Source organism: Trichogramma pretiosum, unplaced genomic scaffold, assembly GCF_000599845.2.
Source record: "Trichogramma pretiosum strain Unisexual culture from Peru unplaced genomic scaffold, Tpre_2.0 scaffold48, whole genome shotgun sequence".
In the NCBI taxonomy this organism is placed as follows: Eukaryota; Metazoa; Arthropoda; class Insecta; order Hymenoptera; family Trichogrammatidae; genus Trichogramma; species Trichogramma pretiosum.
Genome location: NW_019641228.1, coordinates 1,166,316 through 1,179,561, shown reverse-complemented (window position 1 = coordinate 1,179,561; position 13,246 = coordinate 1,166,316). Strand labels below are relative to the sequence as shown.

The following is a 13,246-nucleotide window of genomic DNA, read 5'->3' as shown; positions in this document are numbered from 1 at the left end:
CGCAAAGTCCTCTTTCTTACGAGTAATTAAAAAAAAAGAGTTTTGTACGATTTTTTGCGCCCGGTAGGCCGCTTTGAAGGTACCATTTGAAGAACACAAAATGTCTCGTTTAGCTGAAATCGACTCGATTTGAGACTTTTCAAAGAGCTTATCACGTAATATCACGCCATGTCGTAAAAAAAACACACACACACTCACTCGCTCATACGTACATTTGTTGGTAACTCAATGTAGTTTCCAAAAATTGTTTTGATTATGGAAAGGTGAATTATAAAAATATTTCAAATGTTTAGTAAAATCTATAATGTTAAAAGGCAATAAGTTCCATAATTTCATCTATTTTATTGACATAAGTGAGAAAAGTAGCACACAATCATGAGCTTTTCTTATTTTATGACCCTATTAATCTACATCTAAGGATACTGAGGGTCCTTATGTTTACTTAGGTGTAGATTTGATTAGTGCTAAAGAATAATATTTCAATAATGACATAAGACTAAAAATCAACACACAAGATTCAAGTTTATTTTAAAAAGGATGAATACTGAGACGCGCGAGGGTCTGGGTCTCAGCCCATGCTAGCCATGCAGTCCTATTATTTCTTTACTGAGGTTCCGGGTAGTCTATCCGAGTATCTTACCTGAGAAGGGGTGGAGCCGACTATAAGTGCGCCTTGATCTTAGGTAGTCCAATGCTGAAAATAAGTGAGAGGGTCACAAAATACTTTTTACTTTATTTACTCCAACTCTTTCAAATTTCATTCATACAGTCCCTACTACAATCACGCCTTACTTCCCTTTTTCACATTACTTCTCAATATTAAAATTGTATAATACGCTGGAAAATCCCTGACACGAGTCTCAATGGCATCTGTCGTTTTTCACGAATCAAATTTCACGAATAACCGATTTCACGAATAACCGGTTTCAAGAATAATCCCCTTACGAATACTTTTTTCACGAATATATCGCCGTTGCTTACGATTAAAAACACACATCATCGAAGCGCCGTGAAAAAAAAAACACACCTCTTTGGATACCATGAAAAAAAACACACCTCTTCGGAACGCTGCGAAAAAAAACACACCTCATCAGAGCGATGCGAAAAAAAGCACACCTCATCGGATCGCTGCGAAAAAAAACACACCTCATCGGAGCGCTGCGAAAAAAAACACACCTCATAGAATGCCATGAAAAAAAACACAGCACATTGGATGCCGCAAAAAAAACACAGCTCACTGGATGCCGCGAAAAAAAACACACCGAATCGAAATTTGTTGCGCTTTTATTCTGCTGTGTTTTTTTTCTCGGCATCCAATGAGGTGTGTTTTTTTTCGCAGCATCCAATGAGCTGTGTTTTTTTTCATGGCATTCAATGAGGTGTGTTTTTTTTCGTGGCGCTCCGATGAGGTGTGTTTTTTTTTCACAGCATTCAATAAGCTGTGTTTTTTTCGGGGCATTTTATCAGTATGTTTTTTTTCGTAGCGTTTTTCACTGTATTTTTACTCGTAAGTAACGGCGATATAATTAACAAAAGCTATTTTTATGAACCGCACTTCACGAATGACTAATGTCGCGAATAAGCATAATATATGCGCAAATTCAGGTAAAGGGTTGACACGGCATCGCTCAACATTTTTTTTGCGATAACCTTATTTTCGTTTTTTTACATTGAGTAATAATGTTATTTCAATCGGGAGTAAATGAATTATTGATGGGTTTCTGTACCATAAGTCGAGAGACATTCCTGAAAAAGAAAAGTCGAATTGGGACTGCATTCGCTTGCGAAAAAAAGTGTCATGCTCGAGCAATTACTTCTCTTGCACGGGAGAACGGAGTTCCTGTCATTTACAAGGGGCCACAACATTCTCCTGAACATCATTATCCTACTGATCCAGACGACTGAGCGACCACCATATGCGATTTTATGAGATGAAATGCGTGACCTGTCTGTGCGGGTTCTTGCTCGACTACCTGAACGCGAAAATTTAAAGAGAACAATGTGTATAGCACAATTCGACTTACACAAAAGACTTCCTACTTCCACACTCATTCCAAATCCAGGCATCTTTCCATATTCGTGGATTTCGCTTACTTTGTTTTTGTAAATGTGGATATCCCATCGTATTAGCGTATGCAGTTTCATTCATTTGCGGTTTTTACCCACGGTTTCGATTTTCGAGTAAGATATAACGAGCAAAAATTTTTTTTAATTCTGGAATAATTGACTATTATAACAAGAAATTGCGTGTTTACACTGGTAGTAGAATACTCTTACAGAAACTCGATAGCAGAAATATGTAAACAAATCTTATTTTAAGCAAGTTTGATGATCAGTTTTATGGTTCCTTTCGCGAGGAAAACGTGTATTTGTTTTGGAAAGAAATTTTACTATTAATTTTGAAAAATCGTTTCCCCGAATCGTAAAAATATAAAGAAAAGAGATAAAAAAGTAAGGTAGATCGTTGATAGAATACAAATTATAAATTTTCTGAAAAGTGGACTTAAAGTAGCAGATGAACATGACACGACTGTGAGCAAGCAATGGCTTCGTACCAAGAATCTTATAAAGACTTCAACAAACATACTAAACAATCGCGATCAACTGACCATTTTTAAAAATCATAATATACTCTGTTTTTTTTTATACTACATTTAATTACCCAATTTTTTACAATAAAATCATGTAAAACTTCGATCAATCAGGTATCACCTCAATTTAGGTCTACCAATTACCCGTTTTCCAATAAGACCAAGGTTTCCATAGTCGCGGTACTTTTTGGATACGCATTAACCGCTGTTTCGTAAAATCACCTTGATTTTCACATGAGAACGTGTACTGGAGCAGCAAGTAGTAGGGAGAAATAAAGAGAGACTTTGTTTATTATATATAAAGGTAAAATATAATATATTAAGTAGTATGTAAAATAGGTATAAGTAATTAACGTACGAAATGATGTGCGCTCTGCGCAGTGTATAGCAAAAATCAGCGTGTTCGCGTGCGAGCACTCGCCGGTGGGCTACGCAACCCCACTCCTGTGCGGTGATAAGGAGATGTACAGTTTGCATCCGTATACACACATGTAAATCAGAAGGATCGCACTTACATATACATAGATTTTTCAACAACCGCAAATACGGAAAGATGCCTGTGCAACTCAAGACACGCAAGACCGACCAAGTCTCACTATTAAAATTTTCAACTCACAATCTCACTAACTTCGCTGCTCAATGCCTTGGCCTTTCTACCCATCGAAACCCTTTCTGCTGCACAGCGTATTCGATTTGTTTTGGCTCGCATTTCCTTACGAATAACTCACAAATACACCTTGTCACCTCGCAACACGTCACATGTCTTCGACAGCACACTCTAAGAGACCTCGCCTCACACACAGCTTCACGGCGAACACGAACACTACGTTCCACTTCTGCATACACAGATTTTGCGCGTACAACTCCTCACTTCGTCCAAGGTCCAACTCTCTCACACATTACGTTTCCGTTTTCAATAGCGACTTCTCATCTAACCTCTCACACGTCCGCACGTGTTCACAGTTCGATTGCGAAACTGATGTGCACTGACACGCACCTTCACAAAACATCAGCGTGCGAAGCGCTCGATTCGTGTATTTGGTAATTACGCTTCAGGAAACGTGGCCCGAGCAACCAATTTGAAGTTAGTTTTGGTTCTTCCTTTTCCCTACACTTCGAACACACGCTGAGGTGGTATCATCCATTCCCTTCCTTGTCGATCTCGTTGGTCGCGCAATCCACTCGCACATTCACTCTTTACGTTCGTGTAATTTTGATATTTCGTGAAATCGTCACAATATTTAAAAATGTATTCATAATTGCAGCACGGTGGCATGTTACCGCGTCACAAGGTCACTGCAAAGTCTGGTGGGTGACTAAAACCTTTCTTTTCCTTTCCTTATCGCGACATTCAAGTAAATGTGTATTGAGCAGCTGAGGTACACACACATCTGAATATCAGGTCAGGTCGATTAGGTGATCGATCGCGAGACTGTGTATCAAGTAGACGGCGCTATTTACTACTAATGGGTCTAACTATGAACGTGTGAGGCAGGGTCTGACACTCTGTACGTGACCACCGATGAATTCACTAGGGAAGCCAAACGTACTATTGTTCTGTGTATGTAAGGGACATGAGTGGCCCAGTAAATCAAAATTTACAAGTAAAACTCTTCCAAGTGTGCGCTCTCTCCCGTATCGTGTCGCGATCAACCTCCATCGAATCCATACCCGCACTCGCCGTAAAAAGTCTTATAAAGCCGCTTATTACCAAGTCGAGTCGTAGAATTAAGTAATTATTGTTCATTATATTCCTAATTTAATATCATATAAATTCGGTTACTGATAAGGTGTCAACTTTGTGACTGGTGCATAAATAAATACCTTATCGTTTCATTTTATTAATTAGGAATATCTGCTACTTATTTCGATTCTCTTTGACAAAATTTCAGCATTCAAGAAAACCGAGACGGGCCATGTCTTGCCCGGAGTGGCACCGTTACTTAGTATATGTTTCTTACACCCCGCATGGTTAACACAAATAAAAAACACAATTATTGGGGACAATGCTTAGACTTACCCAGTTAAATTTATTAAATTAATAAATATGTTGAAAATATAAAATCGAAAATCGCCTGCTTAACCAGTCCAACGGTGTATGTGGGTCAAATCAAATGTAGTTCAATTGCCAGAATTAAAGAATATAAAAACGCCTAGAAATGAGTATCAATGGTTTCGGTACTTGAGTCAAAATTCATGAGCCATAAAACTGACTGGGATGGTATCTGCGTTTTGGATCATGAGCAGGACTACAGAAAATGCGTTGCATCTGACATTTTAAATTTTTGCAAAGATATATTGAACCGGAAAGAGAACGTTCAAGGCTTAAACGCCGCTGAAGAAAAATTTTAAATTTAATTTGACATTAAGACGGTGTATGTATTTGAATAATTTGAAATTATTGACTCATGCTCTTGTTAAGAGTAGTTATTACTTGTACTTGAAGAGGTAGACATGAGTCTACGAAACGGTGCGATGTTATTATATTTTTGATGAATCTGACTGGATAAGTCTAAGGATTGTCCCCGATAATTGTCTTTTTTTATTTGTGTAAAAATAGGTAGCCACTCTATTACCGCGTCATATATTCCGATTTTATGCTTGTTATTGATATACCTTTCAGTCATTTCAAAGGCATGAATGAAAAGATCAGCACATATAATTTGTCACTATCTGTGGGTCTGATACTTACTTTTACTTTGGACTAGTGTCCTTATGAGTGTAAAAGGCCAAATTTTTCAACAAATTCAAAATGTTCAGTATTTAAATAAACCTTGCGTAGGTTTTTCTTATCGAATACCATTTCAAAGAAAGTAATGAAACATTTCTAAGTACATGTTACCTCTCTGATTGGCTGACACAGACAGCTACGCTCGGTGCGAGCCGACTCGATACGAGCGCTTGCGCTGCTAATTGTCAACAGACAGTTAGTACAAAATACGAATGAAAAATTGAAACGCGCGAAGCTCGTTTTATACTTACTATCTCTGAACCTTACACTAACCTCGAAACACGAATTTAAAAAATTGACACACGCGGAGTGCTTTTGAAACATACTAGTAACATATATTGTACAATAACTTATTGAAATGCATAATCCTTAAACAATTTTTACAGTTACTGTTTGAGTGGCGTGAATCAAACAAACAAGATCAATTTCCGAAAAGCACATCAAAAAAATTAATGGAGGCAAAATTAAATCATTATGAATTAATTTTGCTTCAAAAGTCATTAGCAAAACTTAATCTAAGTAAATTGAAAAAAAGTAGAAACCCACAACAACTGTCAAAATCATGGAGTTGTTCAGCATTTGAAACTCTGACAGGTGAAGATACTGAAAAGGTAATAATTTTCTATGTACATTTTACATAATTTATTTATATTTTTTTAAAGTATTTTTTTAAGTTCTTAACAAACAAAAGATATATAAGAAAAAAATTTTGTTCTGAAGAACTGTAATAGTATATTATGTCTGAATTTTTGGGGTCTCTGAGTCTAAATCTAGGAGTTATTTGCATTAATCTTGAAGATTTAGAATTCTTTTTCGGTCTTTACTCTTTTTGAATCGTGTGTAACGGCTACGGCGTGTAGCTCTTTGCGACTCTGCGGATGTCGAGATATTGGGAATTACATCGCGTAGTATCTTTGGGTCTTGAATTGTAACGATCGTTCAATTCACGTATGATGGCAGCACGCGAGGATTTATTGTAGAAAAATTGTCCTCTGTGGACTCACGAACTGTATTTACGAGTTCAGATCTGTGTTAGCTATCGTAGAATTAGCATCGTGCTGCAACAATTGCGAGACCTGTGGTTTGACGAGGCCAATTCGAGAGATATTCGACGCCGCGCAATCCTTGTCAGTTGGAATTTGTCTACAGCGGTTACGACCGGACGATATATTTGGACAGCGGTCTTTCGTCTACCTTGTACGTAGGAACTCCTTCTTTCGCGCGATCACTCTCTGTCGAGTCCCTTTCTGCTCTGCTGCTGCTCAAGTCTCGTGATTATGATCATTATTCAATGTAATTCTTAACTTAATTTAACTTTCAACAAATATTATATAATATTTTACTCGAATGTGTTGTCTCTTCGCCCGCTTAGTGACGATCCTTGCCTGGAATATTACGGACAAGGACGTACGCGGCGTCCGCGGTACAAATTAATCTTCCGAGCTAGCACTTGGACTTATAACTCGTGCCTGCACTGGGCCAACCGTTATTCGTGCCAATCATTGCTAAGTTTAAACCCTAATACCGACACTACAATGATGAAATAATCAAGCAGCCTGACTCAATCCCAGTCAACAGGAAATCAAATCAATCAAGTTTCATCGAAAGAGAAAAGCTGGATAAATACCAGGGATGCGATCTCGTACAGACTTCTCGAGTCTGCGCAGTAGCGCCGACGCGTCATTGGCCGAGCGAGGTTTGAACGGTCAGGCCGCGCGGCGTAGCGGGAGTGAATGGGAGAAGCGGTGACTGTAACCCAAAGCCGGGGGACCGGGCACTGCTTTTATATAACTTCGATTGGTACTCTCCCAAATGTAAGCGTGGCACGGTCGGTAGGGAGAGCGCCCGGTATTCTTATGCTCCCGGGATCAATTCCTGGCAAAGTATCTTTTTTTATTTATTTTTTTTTACAAGTTACTAAGCTAAAAAAATGTTTGATTAGCGGCAGTCTTCCATACCATCCACGAGATTCTGTTGTAGGCGCGTTGCTTTATTAATGTTAGTTTCAAAAATTTTCCCAAATGATAAATACATGAAGCGCGTTAGTAAGTAATAAAAATATCAGAGTTGTATTTCGCCGTATAGCACTCGATCTCGGTTTGCAAACTCGGTCGGCGTGCACATTTCGCGGAAAATAGGTAGCGAACTCAAAACGTAAACAACAGGCGGCCGGCGACATCCAATTCTGATATTTTTGGTATTCATCATTTGGGAAAATTTTTGAAACTAACATTAATAAAGCAACGCGCCTACAACAGAACCTCGTGGATGGTATGGAAGACTGCCGCTAATCAAACATTTTTTTAGCTTAGTAACTTGTCAAAAAAAATAAATAAAAAAAGATACTTTGCCAGGAATTGATCCCGGGAGCATAAGAATACCGGGCGCTCTCCCTACCGACCGTGCCACGCTTACATTTGGGAGAGTACCAATCGAAGTTATATAAAAGCAGTGCCCGGTCCCCCGGCTTTGGGTTACAGTCACCGCTTCTCCCATTCACTCCCGCTACGCCGCGCGGCCTGACCGTTCAAACCTCGCTCGGCCAATGACGCGTCGGCGCTACTGCGCAGACTCGAGAAGTCTGTACGAGATCGCATCCCTGATAAATTCGTGAAAAGATATGGAAAAATTTCACAAACCTTTGACCTCCATTTTATTGCTTTTTGATGAATTATTATAAAATAATAATTCGGTGAATGATAATTTGAAAAATTTCATGATGTTTATCAAATCTATAAGATCCCGAACGAATTCTATTTATTCTTTTTTATATTGCGACGGGGCGGAATTGGGACAGCAACTGTCCTTCCTCGTTCCTTCGTCATCAATTTAATTTCAGGGCAAGCTCGAGCACTTTTGTTGTACCTCATAAAAAGGGGAGTCTGGGCCGTCGTCAATCAAGTCGCGAGCTTCGACTCGCGTCACCGACCTACCATCAGATGTCGCTAGCTGAAAGAAACGGGGTTCGGGTTCAACTCTGAGTCCAAGATCCGAAAAATAATCAACGACAATGATTTTAATTTTTATCGCTACTATTCAATTTATTCGTAGGTAAATCAGTCGATTTTGGCCGCGCAGGGCCTGTGGTATGCTCTCGGCAACAAAATACTCTATCGCCGCTCAGTTCGTTTCACTGATTTGTATTTACTCGTTCCATTGTTCCTTGATCGCTATCGTAAAAGAAGCCTAACGCCAATGTTCGACACACGTGCGCTACGGCACAACTCGACATGCACACGTATACAGCAATGTACGCTAATATAAGTATGCGAGCCTTGATGCCCTGCACGGAACACACGTGCGACACGCGATGAATCGAGAAGTGGCGCTGAATCGCCACGTACACGACGAGTAAAGAAGTGGCGCTGTGATCCGCCGCGCGTGCGACGAGTAACGAATGGGGCGGTCCGCGCGTATGCGGTGATGCGCGCCAACACACGCACGACCGAAAACGACTAATGGCAGCCGGCTTTTCAGCCCAGCTATTAGGACCCTCGCTGCGCTCGGACCCTAAACTACGCAGTGCTAAAATGTTACTTATGGCATTTGTATCGTAAAGTACTATTTTTCCACTCTAATCTAAATAATGGGTTACTTTTTTCTTCTAGGTGTATTTAAGTACTTTTACGTACCAGCGGCCCGAAAGTAGCAGTTCCCGGCCGCTGCGCTAAACGGGATATTGCTATTTTCGGGCCCGGGGTACGTAAAATCGTATACTGGCCTATACCGGGAAAAAAGAAAGCCTCAGTGCACGTGCTAATCGACCTCGGCTTCGCCTCGGTCGCTTATTTCACGTGCCCTGGGACTTTTCTATTTTTCCCGGCCTAGGGCAGTAATATACTATTACTGCGAGTTGCAAAGATGACTTGTGGTAATAAGTCGAAACGTCAAGCGAATTAACAAAGAAATGAGTCTGGTGTCAGTCATTTGAACATTCAATATACCAGTTTTTTTATGTTTAAAAATTTTACAAATAAATTTTTGAGATTGTACGCATTTATTAATACAAAACTATTGAAGGGAGGTTCCGCAATCATGTTCACTGTTAAAATTGTACAATGTTTAACTAATCATCTCTCCAATGGCTTGCAAAGTTTCATCATTGTGCTTATGATAAAAAAATCAACTTCGAGTACAAGTCGGTCAAACGTTTGTGAGATTTTCCCATACCTTCTTACACAAACCCCGTGATACTTGAATGCAAAAAAAATTGCGATACCAAATTGATCATTGATAATTAAAAAATGCACGTGCAAACACAATGTATGATCTTTTCTTAACTTAGAACAGATGACTAGCTAGCGGAGATTAGTAGCACCGAATTACTCATTACACTTTTTTCTTTAAGTTTAGTCGCATCGTCTAATTGCGTAAAATTCGACCACCGAACGGTGATTATTACTATAAGTTCCAATAAATAGCGTAATTTATTTCACTTTTGCTCGGGCTGAACAACGGGCCTGCATACTTCTTTACGGTTAAGCGTAAGCACATTGTTCTGCCATCACTATAAAATTTGTTAATTTTTTTTTATTATGATCCGGACGTTATACTTACGGTGGACAATTCATAGGCAGATTTGCAGTTGAAATTAATAGCTGTACTGAAGTCACTAAAAAATTTAAGTCTTATGGAGTGAAAGCTTTATAAAAAGAAAAAAAATTTTTTCTAATTTGACAATTCTTTTTATTGTTCACAATGTTTTAATCGGAAATCCTGAACTTCTGAAGGTGTCTGTTATTAATATATTTATTTATTCTGACCAGCAACTAGAACCCGCAATTGAAAAAAATTTTTTGCATTGAATAGGCATTCCCTTATCCTAAATACAATAGTTGTCCATTATACTTTAAGGAACGTAAAATTACCAGAAACCCATAAATCAAAAAATTTTTAAATTTGCTGTTCGATTTATAAAATGCTGGAAACAAGATCACAGGTATTATTTTATTAATTTCCTGAGCATTATTTCGAAATTTCAAGATGGTCAAAAAAACTTTTTTTTTAATTATATGCTTTTGAAGAGTACATTAAAAAGTGAAAATCCAAAAAATATTAGCCTTCTAGGTCCAACTCTCTTGGATCTACAGGGTCTTAAGGTTGAATTTTCTTTTTCTGGTATTATTGTGCTTATAATTCTGATTTTCTGTGGGTGATATGAAAAAATTGTTGAATCGTGGTTTTTAATGTAAAATTGGATGTAGAATTCAAATAAGTAATTTAAAATCGTATTTACGACCTCAAAACCCCATAAAAGTTCTAAAATAAATGTGTTCGTCTCCTTCGATTAGGCCAATATTGTACTATGTTCATCGACTTATCCAAAACTCCTTTTACCTCAATTTTGGTCATCAGCAGACAAAAAAACTTCATTATTGAGCTAGATATAATTCAAGAAACATAGTTTTTCCCAGGCGGTACGACTGACAGCGATTTTGCTCTCTCTCACTAGATCTTCGAGAGATGATATATTTTATAGACCGGGAGATAGTGACCGATAATAGGTGCTGATTTTTCCACTTATGCCCTTGAAAAGTCTGAAAGATACATCGATAACAAGCTAAAAACGGAATATTACGCCGTATTAGCGTGGCGATATATTTTAAAGTACATATCGATTTGTAACAAATTTTGTCATTGTGTGCTGATTTTTTAACTTATGCCATTATGAAAAGATGATAGTTTGGCACTGATCGAGTCTTTATCTAGCTAGGCACCTAGTGTCCATTGGTGTAGATCGATATGGTCATAATGTAAGAAAAATCCACGATTGTGTGCTGATTTTTAAACTTATGCCAATGGAAGGGATGACATTTTGAAACTCATAGAATGCATGAAAAATAATGGCATGAGTGCCACTAGTAGATATAAAAATCTAGACTCTAAGAAAGTTGTACAATATTTCGGGTTAAACATTTTTTACATCTTTCGTAAAGTCTAGATTTTTCTATCTACTACTGGCACTTATGCTATTATTTTTTATGTATTCTATGAGTTTCAAAATGTCATCCCTTGCATTGACAAGTTTAAAAATCAGCACACAATCGTGGATTTTTCTTACATTATGACCATATCGATCTACACCAAAAGACACTAGGTGCTCTTATGCCTAGCTAGATAAAGACTCGATCAGTGCCAAACTATCATCTTTTCATAATGGCATAAGTTAAAAAATCAGCACACAATGACAAAATTTGTTACAAATCGATATGTACTTTAAAATATATCGCCACGCTAATACGGCATAATATTCCGTTTTTAGCTTGTTATCGATGTATCTTTCAGACTTTTCAAGGGCATAAGTGGAAAAATCAGCACCTATTATCGGTCACTATCCTTCAACCGCTCTGCCAGAATTCCCGATTCTAACCATCAGAGCCGGTTTGTGCAGAGGATTCCGAGAAAGCGGCGAGAAGGAGGGAGTATGCCGCCACTCAGCAGCATTGGAAAACATCAAGGCGCAGATGCATTGCTTCTATACAAGAAGGCGTCGCCAACAAAACACCTTTACCGCCTCGGGCTCGTATGGGCTATACTGGCGCACTGTCTTTACACAGCTGTCCACGGTCACTGCTTCTGACGATCTCATTTACGGCAGCTAAACTGGCAATGTCGATGTGTCCTGGTCCTGACGGCCTGACTGTGCGTCAACTGCGTGCCATCCCACTTCCAATCTTTGTCCGCATTCTCAATCTCATCTAGCTGAGTGAAAAATTACCCGTATGCCTTACTCATGCCAGAACGATCTTCATACCTAAGAAGGCCGGGTCTCCTGATACATCTGAGTACATACCGATCACTATAACCTCCTCTCTCGTGCGGTTTCCTTATGTTCATTAACATGGAACAGTGGGCTTTCTATTCTGGCATCGATGACTGTGGTGATAATGTCATCCTTCTCGATCTACTGTTTCGCAGCCTATATCAAACGGTCAAACCATCTAATATAGCCATTCTAGATCTGGCTAAGACATTCGATAGCGTAGAATATTTGGCCCTCATGATCTGTTCCAGATCAGTGCGGATCCTCGATGCTATGATTCATTACACAGGCACACAAAAAAAATCTTCAGTTCCAGGGACCGGACCCAGTGGAATTTATGTTTTTTGGGTCGCTGAATCCAAATCAGATCGATTTAAAGTCATTTGAAGGTAATTTAAAGGTCAAGTCATAAAAAAAGGTTGAAAAATCTGAAACATTTCCTTAATAGGTTTTCGAGAATGCTGAATTCAAATCTGAAGTCAGATGACCTCTATGACCTTACCTTTAAGGTCATTTGAAGGTCAAACTCAGAGAATTCTCTAAGATTGACCTTCAAATGCTAGGCGTCGAGTCAGTGTCCGTTCGAGGAGCTGTGGGTTCGAATCCTAGTGAGGGCATTCGAATTTTTCCGATTGCCATTCGGTGGGATGAGTACCCAATGTGCTCTGGCTGCCTCGGGGCTGGTTTTTCCTGGAGGAAGGAGGAGGAAGGTGTAGTGCATATGCACTTACGTATACACCCAAGTTTCCCTTGCTCCACAGGGCCTCGGGCCTGGGAAAATGTGAGACAGTAGGGAGGGGGTAGTAAGGATCTCTTCGGCGCGCGGGTTTCATTGCCTCCTGCAGGCCTTCTCATCGAAGAAGTGATAGAGAGGAAAAAAAAACAAGAGTCGAAACGTTGAGCAATCTCAAAAAATAGAGAAGTTTGTCTGTTGTCATTCATTGAAATTTAATTTGAAAAAATTCTATAATACGCAGACGTTCAATGAGAAGAAAGAATAATTAAGTAAATAAACAGTATTACAGTAAAGTCAGACACAATGTTTTTAAAAAATATTTTTGAAGAATATGGTAGATGAAGAATATGATAATAGTGGTAGGTAAGCTCAAGAAATTGAAAAAGTAAATGCGAAGAAAGATTTTTTATTGAAACTGAAAAGAG

General features: G+C 38.9%; 1 protein-coding gene across 5 annotated transcripts in view; it reads left to right on the top strand.

Moving 5' to 3' along the window:
* LOC106648228 (tau-tubulin kinase homolog Asator) overlaps nt 1-13,246 on the top strand; it is a 97,627-nt gene that overhangs the window by 61,210 nt on the left and 23,171 nt on the right. For all 5 annotated transcript variants that reach the window (XM_014364948.2, XM_023458330.1, XM_014364947.2 and 2 more), the window contains exon 11: nt 5,709-5,933. In XM_014364948.2, coding sequence (XP_014220434.1) covers nt 5,709-5,933 — 225 coding nt within the window. The remainder of the gene's footprint in view (nt 1-5,708; nt 5,934-13,246) is intronic.